Source organism: Siniperca chuatsi, linkage group LG4 (assembly GCF_020085105.1).
Source record: "Siniperca chuatsi isolate FFG_IHB_CAS linkage group LG4, ASM2008510v1, whole genome shotgun sequence".
Lineage (NCBI taxonomy): Eukaryota > Metazoa > Chordata > Actinopteri > Centrarchiformes > Sinipercidae > Siniperca > Siniperca chuatsi.
In genome coordinates, this window is record NC_058045.1 from 4,117,432 (window position 1) to 4,143,635 (window position 26,204).

The 26,204-nt window shown below is 37.4% G+C and overlaps 1 protein-coding gene and 1 long non-coding RNA gene across 4 annotated transcripts; one reads left to right on the top strand and one right to left on the bottom strand.

The window, feature by feature from the left end:
- The first annotated feature begins 342 nt into the window (after nucleotides 1-342).
- LOC122874625 lies at nucleotides 343-7,389 on the top strand. 2 transcript variants are annotated; one of them, XR_006377646.1, is made up of 3 exons: nucleotides 343-623; nucleotides 1,098-1,148; nucleotides 2,834-7,389. It is a non-coding gene; the product is annotated as an uncharacterized LOC122874625 (long non-coding RNA). The 2 variants fall into 2 exon arrangements; XR_006377645.1 differs by lacking the exon at nucleotides 343-623 and having other exon boundaries at nucleotides 927-1,148.
- scamp2 (secretory carrier membrane protein 2) lies at nucleotides 5,833-24,835 on the bottom strand. 2 transcript variants are annotated; one of them, XM_044192728.1, is made up of 10 exons: nucleotides 24,595-24,835; nucleotides 18,716-18,787; nucleotides 18,204-18,284; nucleotides 16,544-16,655; nucleotides 15,069-15,197; nucleotides 13,820-13,979; nucleotides 13,180-13,281; nucleotides 9,039-9,156; nucleotides 7,884-8,035; nucleotides 5,833-7,563 (listed from the first exon to the last, which is right to left on the bottom strand). In XM_044192728.1, exons 1-9 carry the CDS (start codon nucleotides 24,649-24,651, stop codon nucleotides 7,886-7,888), a joined length of 981 nt encoding a protein of 326 aa, XP_044048663.1. In that variant the 5' UTR covers nucleotides 24,652-24,835; the 3' UTR covers nucleotides 5,833-7,563; nucleotides 7,884-7,885. The 2 variants fall into 2 exon arrangements, with proteins under 2 accessions (XP_044048663.1, XP_044048662.1); XM_044192727.1 differs by having other exon boundaries at nucleotides 5,833-7,577; nucleotides 24,595-24,834.
- Nucleotides 24,836-26,204: the final 1,369 nt, after the last annotated feature.

Consider the following 26,204-nt stretch of genomic DNA (forward strand, 5'->3'; position numbering starts at 1 on the left):
TCGAATTGTCATTATTGAGCTGCAGATTCGTTAAAGTTTTTATATAGAGACTTTTTGAAGATAATGAACACTTTACAAGATAAAAGGTTAGAACACAATTAACATCTTTTAATTTTTTGTAAATAGCTCACCAATAATAACAGACATTTTAATTGTTTTTTCTAAATAATACAGTAAACTTGGTCTTTCTTGTTTCATGCTAACATCTTGTGTAACTAGAATCTGCATTAATCAGTGGATTCAGTTCGGCTTAATACAATTTACAAACATTTCAGCTGAGGAAACTATAGTGGGGATAATTAAAATCTTTTTTTTTTTAACCTGTTATTCAGGAGCGGGTACTCTTCAACATGTATTTTTGCTGTCTGCCTGGAATGAAAGAAAATGTTTGCCGGTGAAATCAATGTTTAAATCCAATATTTCCAAATAATGTGCCCGACCACTGCCCTGCCATAGCTAGCGTTAACTTAGTTCAGCAGAGAGTAGCGGGTCGGCACACTGAAAATATTGGATTTACACGTTGGTGTAGCCCCGGATAAACATTTTATCATTCCTGACAGACAGTAGACATCTGTAAGGTGAGGAAAATACCATAAAGGATGTAACCCGCTCTTCAATAACAGGTAAAAAATAAAAGTTTTTACTTATCCTCGCTGTGGTTTGCTTACGGAATGATATGTGACCGAATCACGCAGTAACGTGCGTTCTGAGGTCACAAATTATGCTAATAACAAGCTAGCGTTAGCTCAGCACGATGCAGAGTTTAGGCTAGCACATTTATCCTGCTCTGTATTTAAGTTGGGGAATTTTACCCAAGATACATTTGCCAAATTCACAAGTTAAGTATCATCACTGAGGCCTTTTCTCATGTACAAGTGTGACATACTGTCTTAATGTAGCCTACTAAGCATTAATCATACCTTTGTGTGGCTTGTCCAGGTGTGTTTTCGAGTGAAGCTAAAGTTATCCATTATGTGATTCAGTCACGTACAGTCTCTCTGCCCAGCTCTTGTCTTGGAAATATTTAAGGTAGTTTATGTTTTTTTTTGTTGGTATCTCCATTTTCTCATTTGACACCATTTCTTTCTGTTTGACAGAATCTCTGGAGGTCTGCTACTCTTTTGGGATTTATTTAACCGTCAAAACAGGTAACTTGGGCAAGAGGCTAAATCTTGTAACTCCTGTACTGTAAGTTAGGTTAAAATGTGCTTACTGTTGGGACAGGATAATTCCACAACAGACAATTAAGTACTACCTAGCCTAGCAAAATTAAAGCTACAGACAACCCATAATACAACTCTCTCTTAAGGTAACACCCACTAATTTGCAGAGAAAAAAACACCTTGCTTACGTACAATAAGTTGCCAGTTTATTAGGTACACCTAGCTAAGTCTAATGCAACAGCCATGAAATAAATCCTGCCTCCATGAAGTTTTTCAGTTTTTGTTGAAACTGTTTTAGAGAGGTGCTGATTGAACTGTGCGTCATTTTGGAGGATGTAGTTTGTGGTGCTGCTGAATTGTATTGCCTTATTGGTGGTTCTATTTTTTTTTGTCCACCACTTTATATGAATGAGGGTAGGCTAAATAACATAAACACCTCTTTGTGTAATGCAATACCAAGATGATCATAAAGTTAAAATCAACACCTCTCTAAAACAGTTTCAACAAACCTTGATATGAACATAGGATTTATTGCAAGACTGTTGTATTAGACTGCATTAGTTTTAAAGAGGATGACCTAATAAACTGGAAACTGAGTTAATGTTTCAGTGCAGTTGCATAGGAAGATATTTTCCCTGCTTTGTTACACAAGCGAGAGAAACTGATATGCATTGACGTACTTTCTGGCATCCAGCAAGTAGAAAAACATGAATGTCACACAAACCCTATTTTGACATAATACTGCATTATACTGTACAGTTTTACATGTGTACAATGTACATGTTCCATAATAGAAAATGCATAAAGAGCTCTCACTCTTATTATTTTTTGTTGTAAATTTGTTCCAGGATATATTGTTGCACAACAACCTATGCTCTATCATGCCGCTTAAAGTATATACATTAAATTAGCTACAAGAAAAACAAACCTAGAAGCTTCAACGTTTTACTGTCAGTGCTGATGTGTTGGAAAGTCACAAATCCTGAATCAGACTGCTTGAGTGTCTGGAGCAGTGAATGTGGAGGATGTATTTTTATGCACACACACACACATCAGGCCACACTGATAAAGACAGAGAGAGAATATAGACCAGCCTTTATATAGCCTCTTTCTTCTCCTGGTTAACCTTGAGCGTGGCACATTTCAGTGTGTAGCAGAGGGCATCTCAGCATAAAGTGTCAGCACCACACTGAGGGGATAATAAGGAGGTCCACACCAACTTCTGTTGGGCCTCACAAGTAGGCCCGAACCTTCCTTTTACTGTAATTACCACTGATTTAACACGTGGCAGGAGATAGCTACAAATAGAAGCACACACTTTCAGATCTGTCCCAGTTATACAGTTTACATTGATGCAGATGGTACTTTCCTTTCATTTAGGCCATGTTCTTTTTAAAGTTCTATATTCATGTGCTGTTTTCTATTAGTATTTAATTTAGTGTCCAAATACCCCAACATACCCCCATATCTTATTAAAAACTTAATTACTCTTCTTGTATTCAAACTAAGCCAAAGTTAAATGGTTAAATATCTTGCAATAAACAAGAGTCTGTATGACTTGATCACTTCGGTATAGTTGTTACCTGCACCAGTCAGCTGTGTTTGTAAGAGACAGTGTTCAACATCCTACAGTATGAAGATACCTCATACTGTGTTTTTTTTCTGTGCAGGTCTTTCTGACAGTGACTCAGCACTTCACTTCATAGACGACCTAACCACAGTAATGCTTCCCTCTGGTGGTAATAAGCAAAACTCACTGCAAGTGAGTAGATGATGTGAGCTACACTACATCTGCAGGTTATGGCTGAGAAAAGTGTCAGACCCGCCAGAATGTACAGTTTCAGTTCTTTGTTTTCTGTTAGGAAAAGAAGAAGTAAAAACAGACAAAGCAAATGTTTAATCACAGACTAAAACACAGTTTTGAAGTAGATGCAGAGCAGGCATAAGACCACACTTCTGCACAATTTAAAAATATGTCCCTTTAGTAAAACTCAATCTTGTCCTTTCATATTAAGATAAATGTGACTTGATATTAGTGCATTGTTCCCGAGGATGCTCCCAATATTTAACTTTTAATTTACTCTACTGTTAATTCCCATTTTCACTCCAGTCAAACAAATCACACAGATTTGGTCAGGTTTTCAAACAAGTAGCAGATTAGATCATTTTGATCCCAATACCACACTGTCTGATATGGCAACTATAAATTGGCGTCTACCTCGCCATCGGCTGGACAACCAATGTTAAAACACATTGTTGTGCCAAATCAGCCATAAATACAGTATCCCTCTGACCTAACAGACTGGTTCCTTACTTTATTTTTAATTACTCAATATATTCTACACTCATCAAAACTCAGAAGGCTGTATAAACAAAAAATGTGTATTTGAATCATATGCATTAAAGTATGAAAATGTCAGGTATTAATTAAAACGTGTACCAAAAAAAATATGAGATTAAAATAGGCACAAATCTATCTTTATAAATAGATAAATAATATTTAAGTGTGCATACACTTTAACAACAGGCTAAAACAGGAACAGGTCAGAGTTAACGTTATATTCTATGCTTTGAATAATTAATTACAAGTTGTGCCTTAACTGAATCTATAATCACTTTGGATGATTCGAAGGCCTTTCGGAGAAACTTAATGATGGTCTTCAGGTAATGTGTATAGAGCACAAGGGTCTGGAAACAAACTTTTACCTGTTGAGCCCATGTACAAGACAAGAAGAAATCAATTCACTCGCACCCAATGGAATCGGTACTGTAAGTGAGAAAATGGCTGTAATTTGGCTGAACTGACACTTGAAAATTCACTTGAGGCAGATCCTTCTCACACACTGTTCTTTCATTGTAAAACTTAGGCTGGCAGTAATTGTGTCATCTTCTTTTACTTACGCAGCAATACCGCAGTGTAGAAATACTCTGTTACAAGTTAAAGTCCTGCATTCAAACCTTTACTTAAGTAAAAGTACAAAAGTATTAGGATCCAAAATATTCTTCAAGAATTATAAATATTGATGCATTTTACTTTAATGTTGCAGCTGGTAAAGGTGGGGCTTATAGCTTGTGAATTTATAAAGTCTTATCCATATCCATAATAATACATCATAATCATCATCATAAATAATGTTTATTATTTATTTTGTATTATTAATTTGAATCTGCAAGGAAAGTAGTAACTAAAGCTGTCAAATAAATGCAGTTGAGTAAAAAATACAATATTTGCCTCTGAAATGTGGTGGAGTAGTAGAAAGTAGCATAAAATGGAAATACTCTTACTTTCCACCACTGGTCATCTTTGACAGACTACAGAGCAACCGTATAAAACTTAAGCAGTTTGCAGGATGTGGAGTTGTACGTTTATGGGCCGTCTTATCCCAGTGGGAGTGCAGAACTTTGAAGTTTACTGATCATATTTATTCCAGAGAAAGAGAAGAACAATACTTAGGGATGTGACTGATGTGGAAAGAGAGTTCAGGAAGGTTTCGTAAGACATATCATATGAAATCACTTACTGCTAACCCACACTGTGACTGGTTTGTTAGGGAAACCCAGGTGTTGGTAATTAGATTGTTAGGTAATTACTGTAGTACGCTCAAGAAAAACCACTGGGATGTGACCTTTCCCTGTCTCTCATTACTTTTACTATCTCAGCAAAACATAGATTTTTTTTTCTGTAGCATTCACCTTGTACAACAGACATTAATAAAGGGAAACCTTAATTTAAAAATCATAGATAGTCAGAGTCAGATAGTCATTGGCTACAGTCTCTTTCAGTATGTGACTGCCTCTGACTTTAAGGTTGCAGAGAACTGCACAGTCGTACTTCTAAAAAAGTGTCTGTCTGCTCAGGTAGGTGGCCTGTCTGGCCCAGTTGCTGATGGCTGTGTTTGATGGCAAGTGGCTGCAGTTATTCTGAGCTCCATACAGAGTGACAGACAGACCCTGGAGAAAGAAACACAGACAGACAGGCAGATGGTAGAAGCAGCAGTTTGGGTATAGGTGCAGATTCCCCTTAGACTGTCTGGGTCACTGCAGACACAGAGTGGTCACAAAGGTGACTCTCTCCTCCTTGCTTTGTGTCCAGTCTCCTCTGTCCTCTTTAAAATAGAGAGGAGGAGGAAAATGACAGAAAAGTGTCAGACTTGCTATCAAAGATGAGAAATGCCCTTGAGTAAGCAACACAAAACAAAACATCAGAGAATCTAATAGTTACAATTGATGTGAAACCCTCTGACACCAAACAATCTGTGCAACTGCAGTGCACAAAAAACAATAAATATTATAGGAATGAAAAAATAAATAAAATGTTGTCCTGCGTATTTTTAATTTTCAATAGTAAAAAGTGCCTTTATATTTGTAATACTATCACATTCAAGTAACATGAATCAACGCTCTTAATTTAAAAGGTATACAGACTGAACGTTTATAAGAACAAAAAAAATGTTTTTTAAATGGTGATTCACCAGTGCAAAAATGCCAAACGAGTGTTCACCAACCTGATAAGACAAAGTTAAATTAAGAACCAGAACCTCTACTCTCCTACAAACCCAGAGATTTCCCATTTACAGTATATTCAGAATTTTAGTAAAACTTTTATAACATCAAAACCTACAAGGTGTGTGATACATTTTTATAAGAAAAAAACAATTACAGCTTTAAATGAAAGCAAAGCATTTTATTAGATGCAATATTCAATATTGAAATACAAAAGGCACTGAATTCTGTTCTCCCAAAACAATGCATACAGAGATGTGTGAATGAATACAAATCTTGTATTACATAATGGATGTAAGATCGAACCTTAAATTAGACCACTATCTGTTGCAAGAACATCACACAAATGATCTGGAGTTTGCAATTGTTCTTTAAGAATGCTAACATAGGGTACATCTACGCTAATGTTTTAAAACAGTACATCAAATAAACACACATATGCATGTTTTTCAATATAAGAAATCACATAGAAAATATACATCAGTACACAAATAATTTAGAGCTTGGTGGTAGAGAGGTACAGGGAGTAGAGAGGTACAGGGAGGAGAATTAAATGAAAATGCAGTACCTTAGCTGCATACTGGTGATGTTGAGACACTGGTTCTCTTTAAAGTAAGGTAAGTGTTATGGAAAGTTTGCACTGCTCTAGTAGAAATTACAAATCAGATACACATCAGTGAAATCGGGGGTTCATGCCATGCTTCTCCTGTCAAAACTCATTCTGTGAATTCTGAGATCTCTGATTATTCCTAAAGATTCACACTGGCTGAATACTTACATTTCTACACTGTTAAGCTTAGTGAAAAATAAGCCGTTCCTCTTCCTGCATTTACTGTTAGTAGTGAAATCAACAGAATAGGCTCAGCCCATTACAGCAAACTGTATGAATTGGTGTAAATCTACTTCAAGATCTTTCATTATTTTCCATTTTGATAGTCAGTATTGCTTTGGTTTCCTTACAAACAACTTTTGAGAAAGGCAGTGATCAAAGATGCAGTTGAAGCTGCTTCATAAACAATTTTAATAATGACAGTGAAAGTGAAATCAAATTATATTCTCTCTGTATTCTAAATTAAAGTAAGACTTAAATTAGTTTGAAATGAATTGAAGCAAAACACTTTGATTTCCTCTGTGGATGTGATCTTTATGCAGAAACCATCATGTGATACCAAATACCAAAATATACAGTATTTCCACCGCTTTTCTGACACCACACTGGTTTTTCAGAAAGATCTTACCAAAATTTTGGTTCCAGACAAAAGTCAAAGGCACACGTTTTAAAAACATAGCATTACAATCTGAAAGTGATGGGGGGGTGTCAGTCTGAGAATTGAGAACTGAGTGTTTTTCCTTATTGAATAATTGAAACAGATTTAAATGATTAGTTACAGTAACAGTAATATCCAAAAATCTAAAGCCAGACAGATTACAATTAACTACATGATTTATTACAGTTACTTTTCTTATTAGACTGAAATGTTCGGCACACAAAAGACATGGTTTGCCAAAATAAGTTCAACAACAAAGACGAAATGCTTTTGAAAAAAATGCCAATCAATGACAAACAACTGCTTCATGTCATTTATATTACAGGATCAGGTTCCACCATTGGTGTGGAGAAACAAACGTGTACTGCACCCACATGAATACATGTGATCAGCATGCCAGTACACACATGCACACACACACACACACACACACACACACACACATGCACGCACACTTACAGTCACATTTTACACTGAAGAGCATTGCCAAAAAGTGCACAAAATATACAAAGCCAGGACACACTGAAATAGCAATCCGTCAACTTCATTCATGCTTTCCACCCCAGAATGCCCTTGATGTGTGACTTTCCCTTCGACTGCTTTTTACACCCAAGCAGAGCCAGACGATTCTGCAGATGACATGCTGAATGTGAAAAGCAAAGTTAATATGGGGAATTACATGTGCATTGACAGTTGGGGGTGAAAGGAGGGAGGCTAATAATGTAGCCTCGCCTAGCTCAAGGTCTGTACATTATAAGGTTAGATTATAATTTGCAGCCGCTGGCTCCAAAAGGCAGGAGCTGTTTCCAGAGTCACAATAACTTCCAGCTACTTTGGTGCAGACCAACAAGTTTTCAATGAATGTTCGACTTCAATGAACTTAATCATCTAGACCTGATAACATATAGACCTTGACCTGTTAAATGGAGCTTAGCTTAGCTCAGTCTACCGTTAGTTGTTTCTCTGGAAGGTTCCCTGGGCAGCAGAGGATGCTGCACCAGCAGCAGCTGTTTGGAAGGTTTTATTGGTGAAGACACCCTGCGAGAATTCCTGCTGGGCCTTCTGGAAACTGGCTCCGGTCCGGCGGTACAAGCTGTGGACCTGAAGAGAAAGCGATTGTGAGCAAACGGCTGCCCTGGTCACAGTGGTGAGGGATAGTGACATATAGCAATACAGTTTAATTTACCCCTGATCAATTTCTGCAAACAGTTCAAAGCTACACTAAGTTAAGACCTTCAATAGCCATAGCACAAAATGACCATGACATACAGTGGCTGTTGATTGATATTAGTAACTCAACCATTAATATGCACATTAACATGTTGTCACATTGTAATTGTGACCATGTTAGCATTTAGCTCAGAGCACTGTTGCGTGGCTGTAGACTCTTAGTCTTGTTGTTAAAACTCTGGTGGCTGCATTTTGTTGTCAAGTTGGAGTTGAAATTGACCTGAGAAAATTCAGTTACAGTAGTCTAATCTGTTCAAGATTAATTGGTTCTACCTAAACCCCTGATGTTGCTGCTGGTGGTTGTCACCCGACTGTTCATAAATAGAGGATGGAGATTTGACCTATCAACAGGTGTTACCAAACATTGTTTTCTAAAACCAGAAAAGCAAATGACAAAGCACTATTACTTTGTGTTGTTGATGCACTGCTTTATTTTCTCATCTGTGGTCTGATAGTTTAAACACTCACTCCATAGCCTCAGAGATTTGTCAAAGTTGCAATTCCAACCACTGATAAGGGTCAATAAGTCATAAATTACCAGTGGTTTTATTAGCCGCATGATTCAGAATAGTAATTTTATAACAAAAGCAAAATAATGCAATAGAACTGTAAAAAAAAAAAAAAAGTAATTTAAAAAAAGTATTTGTAACCAAGAAAAGATATTCAATTAACATAAAATCGTAGACTTAATTCAGTCACACTCCCTATGCCAAACTCCATCTGAGATTTGAATGCAAACACCAGTTTTAGGGTCACAATTTCAAACTTGAATGTTAATACAAAAAAACTAAATTCCCCCTCACAAGTAAGTAAAAGCACACATTAATCAAAGCTGCTAACCAACAAATATTAAGAAAAGTGAATAAACTCTCACCATCTTGAGCAGGATGACAGACAGCACAGCGCAGATGGTGAAGAGGATGGCCACTATGATCATGATAGCTCCCACTGCATTGTTTTTGCCGATGATAGTGAAGGCAGCGATCCAACCACTGGAGTCAATGAACATCATTAAGTTTCAGGTGATCTTACAAACAACATTAATTAAACAGTATGAAACATTTGTATACAAGAACATACAGTACACATGTATTCTAGACGAGAGTTGGGTTACATTTAGGGAGAGAAGAAGAATGTGTTGAAGAAGCAGCGTGAAAAGCTGAGAAGATACAAGAGGCAGAATGAAGGCTGCCAATCATAAAACCTTGACTTATATCATTATATATATCATCAAATATATCATTCATATCAGTCAATAATGAACATAATAAAAGTGGTATTATTACAACATGAATGCATGCTCTAAAAGATCAAATAAAAACACATTTTAAAGTGTGGGTAAATTTTCATATGAATATCCTAAAAGTGCCTTTGTTGTTTTCAGAATATGTTGTTAAAATTGTGCTGCTTTGTGATTTGCATCTCATCTCCAACGGAAGAGCTACAAAACAAGAGAGTCCCCTTGACTGTCTGTTTAGTCATTATGTAAAGTGCCTTGATGAAATGAGAAGTATCAATATAAAATGGAAAAGGGGGAAATGAAGAGCCACTTGGACAAGGGTCGTTCTGGAAAGTGCCTTTTCGAAATCAAAGAGCTTTTTCCAACTTCAGTTTGTTTAAAGTGCAAATCACCCAAAGAGTCTCTGCACACTTTACAGGTTAAAATATAACATCAGACACGCAACTATGATCCTTCACATGTAAGAATACACACACATACAGGTAGGAATGTTAATATAACATGATAACATTCCTAACTGAGGTTAGGAAATTGAAAAGGTTCATATACTGTAGCAACAATAACAGAATTAAGGTAACTAGTTATCAAAGTATAACTCAATGTTTACCCAGCCAGTGAAACTAGGAGTCTTGAAGTGGAGCTTGTAGGCTCTACCCGCAAAATATTTTTTGGTTAAATAACCAGCATCAAGAGAACGTAAAGGACGTGATGGAGTACACAGACACAGTAACACAGCCAATCCATTTAAAGCTTTTTAAGTCAGAAGAAATCAGCTTACTTGTATTGATAGCCAATGCAAAGACATCAGGACAGGTGTTATATGATACATAAACTGAGATCTTATAAGGACTCTGTCAGCTGCGTTTTCTACCAAATGAAGAATGTTATAAAAGCATGTAAAAGGATTTGAGTGTCTGAATTGGATTAAATGGGCCATATCTTGGCTATGTTACATAAATAAAAGAAGGCGCTTTTTGTGACACACTATTCTCAAATTCTTGACTGTATGAGAAGTTACGCAGCCATCAACATTTATGGAAAAATCCATGAAAACCGATCCTTTTTAACGTAGCCATTTGGAAACAAAACAGGTAATTATAAAATACTGCATGGAGTATTATTTAAACCTGCAGTGCGGAACTTTTGTCTCCCCCTTCTGGCAGTGAGAGTAATTACACAAACACTGTCGATGCTGAGTAGCTGAGTGTCTGCCCTCAGCTACAACAACGGTTATCCGTGTTTGTCCTCGCCATCGATCGCTTCCTTTTTTTGACTGTAATCCTTCCTCTGAACGCAGAGTTTCTTTTTTATCTGGAGCATCAGAAACTTTTCTTGGCTGCTTCTTCTATCCTATCTATCAGATCGATCTCAGTTTGTACATGTTAACGGTGAGTCCCTTTGTGCACGCCAAAGTTAGTCATGGAGTTCCACAAGGTTCTGTGCTTGGACTGATTCTATTCACCTTATATATGCTTCCTTTAGGCAATATTATTAGGAAACACTCCATAAACTTTCATTGCTATGCAGATGATACCCAATTATATCTATCGATCAAGTCAGATGTTAAACCCAGACAAACTGAAGTTATTGTACTTGGTCCCAAACACCTCCGAGACACATTATCTAAAGATATAGTTACTCTAGATGGCATTGTCCTGGCCTTCAGCAGCACCGTAAGGAACCTCGGAGTTATCTTTGATTAGGATTTAACCTTTAACTCCCACATGAAACAAACTTCAAGGACTGCCTTTTTTCACCTACATAACATTACAAAATTAGGCACATCCTGTCTCAAAATGATGCCGAAAATGTTGTGCATTTGTTACTTCTAGGCTGGACTACTGCAATTCCTTATTATCCGGCTGCCGGAATAAGTCCCTCAAGACTCTCCAGTTGATCCAGAATGCTGCGGCACATGTACTGACAAGAACTAGGAAAAGAGATCATATTTCTCCAATATTAACTTCTCTGCACTGGCTCCCTGTAAAATCCAGAATAGAATTTAAAATCCTTCTCCTCACCTACAAAGCTCGTAATGGTCTGGCACCATCGTATCTTAAACATCTCATAATACCTTATTATCCGACTAGAACACTGCGCTCCCAGGATACAGGGTTTCTTGTGGTTCCTAGAGTCTCCAAAAGTAGAATGGGAGCCAGAGCCTTCAGCTATCAAGCTGCTCTCCTGTGGAATCAGATCCCAGTTTGGGTTCAGGAGGCAGACACCATCTCCACATTTAAGAGTAGGCTTAAGACTTTCCTCTTTGATGAAGCTTATAGTTAGGGCTGGCTTGGGCGAGTCCTGAACCATCCCTCAGTTATGCTGCTATAGGCCTAGACTACCGGGAGACTTCCCATGATGCACCTCTTTCCTCTCTCCTTCTCCATCTGTATGCATTTTTATCCCATTACTGCATGTTACTAACTCAACATCTTCTCTCTCCCGTAGTTTTGTGCTTTCTCGTTTCTCTCCTCTCTCCTTCTGTCGCTTTCAGCAGGTATTTCTGCCTCCGGAGCTGCAGAGATTGGATCTGTGGTTGTGGACCACCTGCTGCCCCCGTGTTCCTGCTCGACAACTGCTACTACAGTTGTTGTTATTGGCTCTGTTACTGATGCTAACATTATTCTTCCTGTAGCAGTCATTCCTATTACTACTAATTTATTAATATTAACACTACATTTACTATTCTACTATTTAAAAAATAATAATAATTCTAGGTGGTATTTGCATTGTGCCTCCCTCTCCCCCAACCCCCTCCCCTCCCCTCCCCTTTGTTGGCAGGGAGCACCTTGGTAGCCAAATGGTTACAGCGCATGCCACATGGCCGCTTTTTTTAATCAAATAAAGGCAAAAAATAATATTAAATAAATAAAAGGAAATTGTTGGCAGTATTGTTACCATAGAAGGTATATAGTAAAACCGGTATACCGACACATCTCTAGTGTGTAAAGCCCATCAGTTTACCACTTAACTTGTATGTTCCAAAATACAAGTTTATGAGGACAAAGCAAGAGAGTGAGTGTTGGCAGAACGTAGCAGAGACAGTGAGCAGCAGAAACTTACAGAGTTACCAGCAGACAGAGAGGCAGCAGGCTAGAGGCTGAAGGATGAAAAGTCTCTGTCAGAAGAGATGAAAGAATGCAGAAAATGAGAAAGGAGGGAGGACAGCAGCTTATAGGCCAGCTGATTTGTGGTACTTCTGATACTAAAGGCAAGGAACCACAACTAAACGCAACACTACATTCATTAGGAGGAATGTTGAAATCACCAATAAATCCAGTTAATTTGTGTTATCAGTAATTTCTTATTCACATATTCAGATGAGCTATTATTTAATGAAGAATGCACCAATTTGGATGTGAATAAATTCACAGGTCATTTTCTTGTTTTATTCTGATTACGTGTTAATTATTCATAGTAGGACAAATCATTATGTCACAAAAAAATCTTCAAACCACTGTTAATTACAATCTATTTGTTTATGAATCAGTATATCAAATATGGCCAAATCTATAAATTAAATAAATGGAATTTGGAAATGGGCATTTTTAAACTTAAATTTAAATTGTATCAAACCAAAATGGCAATTTTCAACTTGCTGCTTGATCATGCTACATTTCAATGTACCATATACTTGACAAAAAATGTACCTACCACCCTCATATTTCTGACCACATTTTTGAGACTTCAATGATCACTGAAGACACAATCCAAACCATTTAACCTTTATTTCATAAACCCTCCACATGTCAAAATGAAACACTGTGTGACTCACCTGTTCCCCCACTTGGGGATGCCTACAGACTGGATGATGAAGATTACCACTTGGCAGAAAAACACAAAGAAGAAGAAGAAGAAGCTGAAGGAGCTGTCACTCCTAAAAATGAGAAAAAAATATGCATTTCACTCAAAATGTTACACTTTGGAAAATATTTTCAAAGGATCGTTGATAATTTCAAAATAAACATGACGTTTTAGTAAGCATGTGTTGTGCACATGTGACCAAGTCTTGTAAAAACCAATAATGCATGATAAGGTGTTGGGTACAAGAAAATAAGGGACAAGGAAGGAACACATAAGCTACCTATGTAGATAAGTAAAATGTAACAACACTTATAATAATTTTTTCTTCAAGTTACATCTTCTTTGGTTTACTGTGCATCACGGGATAAAACAATAAGCCAGAGAGCTCTGATAAAAATGTCTTCAAATAAATTTGTAAGTGTGGCTCACAACTACAGATTTTTTGTCACAGTTATCTAGCATTGATTTTCTTTTGAAGGAACAGGTAAGTATTATACGTATTATTGTATTTAACAGAGACAGTAGATACCTAAAGTAATCAACTGGGGTGTTGCAAAGGCCACATATATCTATTTACAGCAACACTGTGTTATTTATGAAGGGAGACTCACTTGAAGGCCTTGTAGACGGGCCGGTACCAGCAGAGGAAGGAGCAGGGAGTGAAGAGGATGAGCCAGAGGATGGAGAGGCCAAAATCCACACCATAGGCCGCATCAGTGGTGAAGTAAGCCAAACACGCCAGCAGGTTGAGGAACAGAGTCACACAGTTGACTGAAGAGACAGTGGGGAGACAAGAGTCAGTGATGATAATACTACTGTCGGCATTATCATCATTTATATAGCAAACAGAAACACCTGTATTACAACTACCTATAAGCACTGATGAACATACCACAACTTGTAATAACATTATAATAATTGTTACTTAGCACTTAAAAAACATAGTGCAATGTTAAACTATACTAATACCAAACTGGAGATGATCTAATCTGCCATAAATCACTAAGAGTTAAATGCCAAAACTCTCTCATAAACTAAGTGAATCAGGTCCATATATGGAAATCTATGCAAATCAAAAAAAGAAAAAGGAAAAAGACATCCTCTTAAATGTTACAAGCTCCACATCATCAGCAGGTATCAGTATGATCTGCTGTTGCCAGTGTTCATTTTTACAGCAGCACTGTTACTCCTCATATGTACACATATGTACTGGTAATTGAAACACAATATACAGTATGTAGGTGAAAAACGTTCTGGTATTAATATATTTCAGAGAATCAAAAGACATTAAAAGGGACAGTTCACCCCAAAATCAAAAATACATATTTTCACTCTTACCTGTAGTGCTATTTATCCATCTAGATTGTTTTGGTGTGAGTTGCTGAGTTTTCATGCAGGAACTTTTTTTATTTCTACCGATAGTTCCTACATGAAAAAACTCACAACAAATCTGTGGATTATCTTGAGACTTTTTCACATGTATTTTTTTGGCGCTTTGAGCACCACAAGCCGAGTGCCATTTAGTCCCATTATATTCAAAAAAGGCACACATCTCTACGGCCGATATCTCCAAAACTCTGCAACTCACACCAAAACAATCTAGATGGATGAATAGCACTGCAGGTAAGTTGTGTTTTTGCGTGTGGGACATCTCAGGTTTTGTGCCAAATTCCATTTTCTGTATACAAATGTAAAAATGCTAATACATAGGAATGTACGCAATTCTTATTGCAAACAGAAATTGTTTTATATCAAAAGAGTTTCCCCTCGGGATCAAAGTATTTCTGATTCTGATTTGAATTTCTGCTTTCATTTCCGCCCCAATGCACACATGCACACCTATTACTTTCATGTACTTACACATCCAGAGATAATATATCATCTTGCAGACTCTCTGGTACTCTGGGGGGATTTCCTCTGAGAAGTCCTGATAGAAACATGGTTTGATGGGGAAGCTCTTAGGAAGTGGAGGCCAGTTGTTCTCTTTACCTGTCAAGACAAGAGACAACATCTAGCCTGTTAGAAAGGAAGAACTTATCTACAAAACACACTTTTCACCACTTCAGGAAGAGAAAGACTACATTTTATTAAAAAAAACCATGGTGGATATACAAGTAAGTCTCCTGAAGTACTGTTACTGAAACTTGTATTTCATATCAGATGACATTTTAAGCAAAATTTAAAGTCATTTCATTTAAAGTCTTAAAATGAAAGAAATGCAATGTTTCCCTTCAGAACACATTATAAATTCAAATAAACACTCATCAAGTGTGTGGGAGTCAATATGGTACTCCAATTCCAATTTCAGCATGTCTCCTCATTATTCACACAGTAAAAATCAGGAATATTATATTGAGAGTAATATGGGGGAATATTGCTTATTCTGCTTATTTGTCTGCATGCTTAGTAAGCATGCAGACAAACACAGCTGGTAGATTTCCCATGCTACAGGTTATATACTGTTTACTCTGAAGCAGCAGTTAGATAAGATATCTAATGTGTTCTAAGTACAGCATGTGTATTATATATAGACTGCGTTGGCTCTGGACTAACACACTATAAAGTGCTGCTCACACAGCTGATGTATCTTAAGCTGATGAGAGCATCTGCATACTGTCTCCTCCATCTAGTGAAGCACATACACATCTGTATATAACATTACAATTCTATTAATCATTCTGTCTATTCAAAGTAATTCAAGCCTAAAATGATAAAATGAAGTTAAAATTGTCTGATTTACAGTTTAAAAAACACATACAGGTTTTAAATAAACAAAGATATAAAAGTAAGAAAAGCTTCTTTTTTTTTGCGTTTGAGATGCTGTAACCTACAAATGTTTGTTTTTTTTACTTGATAAGTAACTTTAACTAAGAATCGTGTTGAGTAGTTCTGTGTTGATAAATAATATGTGTTTAACTGATTAACTGATTCAGCAGTGCAGGTCAACATTAACTCAGCAAAACAACATAAAGTTAAAAAAACCCATGTAAATATAAAACCAAGCTGAAAGGTGATACATGTGTAGTCGTTCATGGGTGCTACAGCATAGTTTTGTGGGGTTTTATTATGATTATGAGTTTAATATGAATTTTATACTCTGCGATAATATCATATAACTAAAAACTAGTTTTTTGGGTGGATGCATGATCTCCTGTAGAACTGATAATGTGGATTTCAGAGCATTTTTCACAGCCTGTGTGCAGGGATGTGTTTTATATTGTTCTCTCTGATACTACATATGTATACATTGCATATTGCTTTTCTGTCTCATTAAGTTGTGCTGCTTCTGATAGTACTGCAGAGAGAAGAGAGGAGAGGTTTGTGTCTTTAATGACCTGACGGGCCTCTGCTCTGTAGCTCCTGCTCTCTGCGGTCCAGCTCGGCAGCTTTTCTCTCCAGCTCCTCCTGCTGCCTCAGCAGATTGGCCTGAGCTGCAGATGCAGTCGCCTGAAAAAGGGAGAGTCAGAAACACTTTACTCAAAAAAAAACCACACTGAATGCACAGGAATTTATCTTGGTGACATTAGTGCGGAGACACATCAGCAACTCTCAGGAGTTTCACATTACATATAAATGGTACAGATACAACAGGACTTTACACATACTGCAAAATGATTCACTACACATATCAGCCTGCATTATATTTTACATATAACATCTAACATAGGGGTGAGCCACTGTGAACTATTACAGAAGCTAAATGTAAACATCAACAGCCATTCTGGGCATTGCAAGTGTTTATAAATGGCATACATGTATTTTTAAAAAGGCCACAATACTGTATGTAAGGCCAGAAATACATATTTATGATCACCATAGCTGATGTCTGACTTGGCAGAAAAAGGAAGGACTCATGAATATTTATGAGAATTACCAGTGGAACAAAGAGGCTCATTATAATATTGTGTAAACTGAGTAGATGTTTGTGAAGCCAGTACTGGTTAGCTCTTTAGCCATCCAGCTATTATAGATATTACATCTACATGTCTAAAATAAGCAAACTATTGGCTAAAAGTTCAATTCAGACCGATTACTGCATATGAGATGTTGCTGGACTCTCTATTCTTATGTGTAAGTAAACAATTACTAACTAAACATGACAACTGTAATAATGCAATTGTACCTTGAGCCACACAGCAATACCATACAGTATCTCTCCAGGTTTCTTAGAAACAGGATGTGTTTAGTCCGTTACACCTTTTAGAGGTTAAAATTTGACCTTAAATGATCCATTATGAGTGTATTTGTTTTAACAACAGGCTCAGAAGGCAGCACCAAGATGCATCATCCTCTAAGTTTGAAAAAGTTGGTTAAGTAGCATCTCAGATATCACATTTAAGGTACATTTTTGGATTTATGATTGCAGTGCTCCCATTAGACCAATTAGTGTGTTGTTTAATGCAGGAACACAGATTCAAAGACTTTCAGATTCAAGATGTCTTTACTATGATTCAATATCAGGTTTGGACATTTCTTTTGATGGGAACATTATAAGAAGAATGAACTCCACACCATCCTCTCATTTTGTGTACTACGACACCCAACTCCAGTGAAAATAAAAAAATGTAATTAGGGAAACATATAAACGAGTAAATGGAAGTAAATAGGAACTGGTAGAGGATCAGTCAAGAGTGGCTTCTTGGTAGGGCCGTGTTATGTTTTTTTACGAATTTGGTGAATTAATTTAACTTTCTTTTGATTTTCTGTTTGTTTTGTCACCTTGTACACTCTTCTCTATGTTCACTATGCTTTCTTGTGGGTTAATCATGTTTTGTGTTTTTTGCGCTGGCTTTATTTTTGTGGGAAACTGAAGCATACAACTGTACCAACTGTGTGAACAATAACATAGCTGCAATCAAATATACTTAACACACATACAGAGGGACAATACCCAAGGAAGTGTCCCTCAATCTACGTCTACACAATATTGTTTCCACGACAGGAGATGAGTGGAGGGGTTGGCAGACAGAGAAAGATTCAGTATGGATGACTCACCTGTGGACTGGGCTCTGTTGACGGCTGTAACACAGCAGGCTGGTACGTGGAGGCTGGAGTGGTATGACTTGCTAGACTGTCCTGAAAAGTAATAATAAGCAAACACATGACATGACTGTGAGGAAAAATACAAGGGTGAGACAACAAGAACAAGAGAGACCAAGAAAAACAGGAAAATTATGATGAAAAGGACAAGGAAATGAAAAGGTAAGGAGAGTAAGTGGAAGCAGGAGGATGGGACAAGAAAAAGTAAAGGAGGAAATTAACAAGGAAGAGGAAAACAAGACCAAAATATACCGGCAAAACAGCAAGTAGGGCACGGCCTCAAAGAGCAAATAAGAGGAGAAAAAGTGAAGAAAAAATAAAAGGCCAGAAAAGACAAGTGAGAAGAGATTAATACAGGTGGAAGGAAGAGGAGGACCAAGAGAGGACCAAGAAAGCCAAACTAAAGATGACCATGGAGAAGAAAAAGAAACAAACAAGAAGATAATGACAGGTTTCAGAAGTCTTACTGTGGCAGGGAAAGGGTTGTACTGGTCAACTGGTTCTACGCCGGAGCTGGTCACTTGTGTGACCGAAGGGTCCTGGAACACAACAAAACGCGCCGCGCATTAAATATCGGTCACTCAGCCAATCACCACAAATACACATAAACCGGACCGGACTTTAACAATAAATTCTGAATCCAATTTCAACTGCTTGACTTCTGTTATACTCTGCGGACTGTCTTGTTCAAAGACACTAATACAAACGAGACTTGGATAAACTGCATATTGGATATACAGTATATTGAATTTGGGACCTTACAGGACAGTGTCTCTGACTATTAGGCCAGCCCAAGGTGAGGTTTGGTGATGGGTTAGCAACAAATCAGTGCAGTTATAGAACTGCATTTCTTGGCATTTAGGTGGATATAACTGTATAGCAAGACCGGTGGGTTTGTTCACACATACTCTAACCTTGACCCTTGATATTTGACCTCTGAAAAACACACACACACACAAAAATATCTATTGCTGTTTATCTTAACATCAGAAGAACTCTTCTTTAGGAACTTTCATTTCCTGAAACACTGAAGATACCTGAGTGACCCCAGACTATGAAATCTGGTACCATGCTTTGACCAAGTCATAAAGTGAAGTACAATAACATCCAGTTATTGTTGCAATAACTTCTAAAGGTCTTGATGAATCATTACCTGGGAAGGACTCATTTCTTAACAGGAGTTAGGCACAGACCTTTGGTAAACATTAATGGACTCTAGTGGGTTCTGTATGATCGAAGATGTCACAATTAACAACTGTTACTAACTGATATGAGGCCACCAACTGCTGAACAGTGAAAGTCTGTGACTAAAGCAGATTCTGCAAGGCTGATGAATTATTATTATTAGCTTATGAATTGCATGAATTTTGCAAGACATTCCCTGGCTAAATCAAAGCACTCCTATGACATGAAAAAACTGAAATCCTCACTGGATTTTTAATACCATTTTCCAGTTGAGAAATATCAGCTAACACGTTTGTTCCTCCTACCATTGGGTTTTCTTTAGAGGACACCAGCCATCAACCCTCCATCTAATGCAATTAATGTGTCAAATAAGTTGCTAATAATAAGAGCTGCAACGATTAGTCGATTAATTGATCAACAAAATGAATCGGAAAGAATTTTGGTAAGTGATTAATCGTTTTGTCACTTATTGTTATAAGAAAAAAATTCTCTGGATGCCATGCAGCCATGCAGATAGCACATTTGTCTAATACAGTATGTTGTGGTAGTGACCCAATAGCCTCTGATGTTCCCCAAGTACCAGGGAGTACGAGTTCCTCTGGGAATTTTTCAAATTCCCCGATAATCACAGTCTGAAATACAAACATCCCATGATATTCAAGATTGTTTTACTACTAGTCGAAAAGCAAAACAACAACTGACACATCTTATTCTTATTTGCATATCTACAGTGGAGCATTTTTAATGGGTATGTATAAAGATGCAAATATGTAACATTTTATTTCATGATGCCCAAATACACAAATACAGTGCCCAGATTAGAGCTGCGATGATTAGTTGATTAATTGATTAGTCAATCAACGGAAAATTTATCTGCAACTGTTTTGATAACGGATTAATCGTTTTAGCCATTTTTCAAGTAAAGATTCCAAACATTTGCTGGTTCCATCTTCTCAAATGTGATGATTTGCTGCTTTTCTTCATCATATCTGTTTTGAGGACAAAACAGAATGTATTGTTTTTGGCACATCCAACCTGCCCAGCGTTTCAGCTCCTGGTCTTGTTGCGTTGACCCCCCATTTTAACCACGCAAATTGATTCTGTGGTCAGGGCAAGCTTCTTTCAGCTCTAGCAAAGGTTAAACCCCTCTTGAGCCGTTGTGACCTGGAGAAATCTATCCATGCTTTTGTTAGTTCCCGCATAGACTACTGTAATGCGCTCTATGTGGGAGTTAACCAAGCTGGTCTTCATGGTTTGCAGCTTGTGCAAAATGCTGCGGCCCGCCTGCTCACTAACAGTCGGACACACGAGCACATCACACCTGTCCTGTACTCCCTGCACTGGCTCCCTGTCCAGTTCAGAATTCATTTTAAAATTTTGACATTTGTTTTTAATGCAGTCAATGGCCTTGCTCCTTCCTATCTGTGTGAGATTTTGAGCCCTCACCGACCCGGCAGAGCTCTACGATCTGCTGGGCAACATCTGCTGGAGGTCCTCCGGTCCCGGTGCCGGCAGTGGGACGACCGTTCTTTTGCAGTGGCCGGTCCGAAACTCTGGAACTCTCTGCCCGTTGACTTATGTTCCATCACTGACCTGCCTTTGTTCAAAGCCAAACTTAAAACCCATTTAGAATAGCTTTTAACACTTAGTGGCCCTGTGACACTTCTCTTTATCTTAATGTTGTAATGTGCTCTGCTGACCTATTTGTCTACTTTTTTTATTATTTGTTATTATCATTATTTATTTTTTTTTCTTGTTTTCAATGTTGTACAGCACTTTGGTTCAGTTTCAGTTGTTGGAAGGTGCTATAGAAATAAAGTTTGATTGATTGATTGATTCATCATATCTGATACTAAACAACAATAATATAAGCAATTTGAATACAGCACCTTGGGCTGTGGGAAATTATAGGGGGTACTCTATTTTTTGGCTTTTCGTGGACAAAACGATGAATCGATTCATGGCGAAAATAATCGTCAGTTAAATCGATAATGAAAATAATTATTAGTTGTAGCCCAGATAACACTGCATCTGTCAGCAGTTGTTTTAATAGGAAAGGCAGCAGAATGGACTGAGTATTGTAGGGCTTTTGTGAGATTGATATACAATAAAACTAAAATTTTGACAAAGCTAAACCACACTAACAACTGTCAGAACGTTTCTAGAATCAATTTCTCCTTTAAAAGTATGAGGAAAGAACAAGAACCTCACACATGATAACCAAGCATCACGTCACTCACTGGCCATGTGATTAAAAGTGCAACCTTACTCACTATTACTTATCTGCTCATGACACACCTATAAACATTCCCAGCAGGAAGCTGTGGGATGTCTGAGCAGTTTCACTCCTCAACACTTTGGAGAATAAATATCGTTCAATAAACATTAACAGTTAAAAAAAATACAACTAATCACATCTTTTTAGACTATTTGTTAACTGCCAACATGAGACAGGTAATATTTTCTAAAATATCATCTTTCCATGGTAGGTTTTAGATGACAGATGACATCTTCTAAGAACTCTTTGTTGATCTCTACAGCCTATGGAGATACTCAAAAGAGCGTATTATGCAAAATGTATTTACCTCACACCACAGTGTGACAGCAGGAAAAATATCTGCAGAGTCACAACTGAGAGGCTGCTTGTGTCTTTTGATGACACAGCACAGACAGCAATGAGTGAAGACAGCTATAACCAAATTGATGACCTTAAAGTCTCTGTACCGGGAAACTAGACTTACTGTGATAACACTTGATTGCATAGGTGTGGCTGTTGCACCCATTTCATAACTACAACTGGATATTCCTACTAAATAGACTTGAGTCACTCTTCATATTGCATGTCACAGCCCTACAGTGCTAACAATTGTTTTAGAAGTACACGGTCATAAAAGCACACTGAAGATGACTGGGGGGAAAAAAACATGTTTAACTTAAAGGTCACAAAGGGTGCACGTTTTCCTGCTCCCTCCTGAAATTCTTTCAAAAGTTGTCAACATATCAACTAGTTTAATGTCATCGCAGACTGCAGGCTTGCAAGACTATAACCACTTGATAGTGAACTGCTGCACGAAAGCATAGACAACATGTTCCAGCTGCTACTAGGTTATTTATTCAGGCACTTTCACACCCAGCAAACAAACAGTGGTCTCCACTGACGTCATGGCCATTGTGCACCTGATATAATAAAGTGTGACTCTGCACTACTGTAAAAGTGACTGCATTATGTAATGTCACTGAAATCATAAAATACTTTTCACAGATTCTTAATTTTGATATGTAGTGTGATAGGAGTAATTTACTGTTACTGTATGTGAAGTGCCGTTGCCCTTCAGCCATTCATTTCTTGTTTTACCATGTAAATGTTTGTGTCTCTGCAACAAGCTGAACTCCTCTACATTTTGTACTTGACAAATGAGGCAATCCTGATTTTAAAAGATAATTACGGCAAGTGTGTTTAACGGATATAAACAGGAAATATTACAGCATACAGACCTAATGTGCTGCTATATTCTAGATTAGATTTTATCTGGTACAGTGTTCAAAGGCACTGTAATCTGGGTGTTCGAGCTGCTCAGTGGGCTAAGTCACATATTATAAACTCTCCAGAGTGATTAATACATTAAAATTCAATTAACCTTTTATGTTGCATATCAACCCCTTCCCATATTTCTGAGGAAGGTCCTTGTTACCAAAATATCATGCTTCTAACACTCCTATCAAAGCATAGTAGTAGAGAGGGAGTTGTGCCTGTTAACGGATTGCTTTTCTTGCAGATTTTCAACTTTAGCTACTTTATACTACATAAAGAGAAATTAAAGATGGAGAAAATATACAGCTTCATGACAACTGCAGACAAGTAGGCCAATGTGTTTATGGCTTTACAGCTACAAAGAAAAAACATGGGTCATATCCTTGAGAAAAAATACATGTGTGTGTGTGTGTGTTGGGATGCACGACAGACTCCAAAGGTTGTCTTAGCAAAAACAAAAAGAAGATTAAACCTACATGTGTGTATATAATAATAATGATAATAATAATAATAATAATAAAAAGATAACTAATAAAAAAATAAATTTCAACATTTTGTTGAAATCAGTGGGAATTTACCAGGCAGGGAAGGTCTACCAAAAATAACATTTACCGCAGCATAAGTTATGGGAAATGTAGGATCCAGCATTATTGGAGTTTAAAAGTCAGGATATTTTGCCATTTGCTGCTTCTATTCGGCCAGTTTTCTTTTCGTGTGTTTCTCACAAGTCCCCAAACTTTATGAATGTGCAATTTTAAAATCACTGGAGTGCCCCTTTAAAGACCCATGTTGACACAATGTAAGCAATAATAAATTGCATGCAACTTGTCTCAACTTTGGAGAGTCTGGAATGCATCCTAGTTCTGAAATGGGATGATAACAATACATCCCGAGGATAATTTAATTTCCAGTGCACTTCTAAAATAGTAAATCACGAAGTCCACATCCTTTGACATTTTCCATCTACATGAAGAAACACTTCCATCTGTAGGCCAGCCACTTTAACATGGAAGCAAAGTGTTTGATGGCCTACTTCTGAACATTAACTGAACACAGGAGGCCAGCGGTGTTCACAGAAAAGCTATCCAGATTCAATATTTTTTTTAGGACACAACGACAATTAAGTTACGGAGCTTTTTATAGATTGAATAGACTTCTAGGCCACATCCTGTGCTCCAATGGAGGTACAGTAACGTTAGTGAGACTGAAATTGAGGATCTTGGGTAATGTAGGTGACGTTACAGGACTCCAAAATTCTATCAAATCACTTCCAACATATTAGAAAATCTACACAATGATACAAATCCCTTTCAGACTGAATAGTAACAGTAGTTATGTGGCTAAAAAGGTTTGACACACATTCCTATTTTGCTACAGCTACAACTTCCTGCAACTAATCTCGCAGACTACCCCGCCCTCTTTTCAAACAAAGTCCGCTGATTGGTTGACGGATTGTCAATCATACTATCGTTGGCCAATGGCTTTCAAGAGAGCAGGAGTAGAGCCCTCCCCGACATCCACCCAACTTGTTTCCTGGCGTGCTGGCTACCTTTTAACGAATGATATGTCAGCACCCAGCTCGACTGTGCCTTAGCAGCTACTTAACAGAAGCTAAAACCACACACTTACATTGAAAGGGTTGTCGCTGGCAGGCTCTGCGAACGGGTTGCTATCAAATCCCGACATTTTAAAAAAACTGCGTGATGTTTTGTCCTCTCTGAAACGGGTGATAAACAACAAACTCTGCTCTGTCGTTGGAGTTGCCTCTCCTGCCACTTCCTCGAATAAGGTTTACAGCGCAGGCGCACTGAACCAGCTGGACAATGACGTGTATGTCAGTTGACAGACATACGACGAAGCAAAGCGCGCCACCTGTGGATTTCACTTCAGTAATGCAACGTTAATGTAAAGATTTCATGTGTAAAATGCTTCTTTAAAATGTTCTTCATTCCACCGCCAAGTAGCGTCGTTCTTGTAATGGATGGCTCCACAGTGTGGTTGCTAAGCGACAGTAAGAACTGGTATATTGTCAAGAGATGACGGTTAAAGAGTTTTAGGCTACATAAACCCTTGGATGTTTATTTGAGAGAAGCAAAAAAATATATTTTTTTATTAAAATAAATTAAAGGGGCCATAAATGAGCACTACTCAGGCTCAGCCCATGAAAACAGCTGTATTATCTCTAATGTGGCTCTGGTGGGAGCTTTCTGAAGTAGAAAACAACTCTGATAATGTTATCAGGCCTAACTTGAGTTATAGCTTGAGCTATATATAATAGCCTATTTAATAATAACTGACTGAAAACCTGCGTTATGAAGTGGCCTGGGTGCATGGAGTTTGAAAGACAAGGGCATTTAAACTCAACAGAAGAAGAAGAAGAAGACAAGGGCATTTAACAGGTAGGGAAGGTCTGATGAAAGATGCTTTTGTGTTGCATTATGGGAAGTGTAGGATACAGCATTTTTGACTTGACTGATAAGACTAAAAGTAAGGATATCTCAACCTCTGCTGCATCGATTTTGACAATTATTTTTTTTTTATCTGTCTCTCGCAAATCTCACAACTTAATGGAAGTGCAATACTAAATTGCAAGAGCACCCCTTTAAGGCAGGGAGCTGCTAATGTGGATGGACAGCTTATGTGTGGTTCTCAGCACTGAGTTTAATGTCCAAGGACAGCACCTACCTTATCACCTAGTATCACTCCTAACTAGATTGGTGTGATATTCCCACAGAGAGCTTTATGGTTTTGCTAAGTATTTTTTCTCTTTATTGAACGCAGAACAAACAATGCAGAAAACAAAACAACAATATGGGCCAATACAGTAGACTGTAGACTGTGAAATAAATTCATTACACCATCACATCAGAGATCTATTTCAATAGTTATATGTAAAAGAAAAAAATAGCAATAAAATTAAATAATATGCATAAATAAATAGATAAATACATAAATAAAATGCAAAACAAAAATGAAGTAGGGCTAACATACAAAAATAATCATCAAAACATTGAAATTAATTAAAATGAAACGTTGTGTACTTTTTTATTTTCAATGGTTCACATAGATGATTGGGGTTTTTTTTTTTACATTTTTATAGTAGCATATTATCAGTGGTGGAATTTAGTATTTATTTTTTATTTATTTTTAAGTACATTTACTCAAGTACTGTACTGTACATTTCAGAGGGAAATAGACAATTACAGTTATTTGACAGCTTTAGTTAATAGTTACAACTT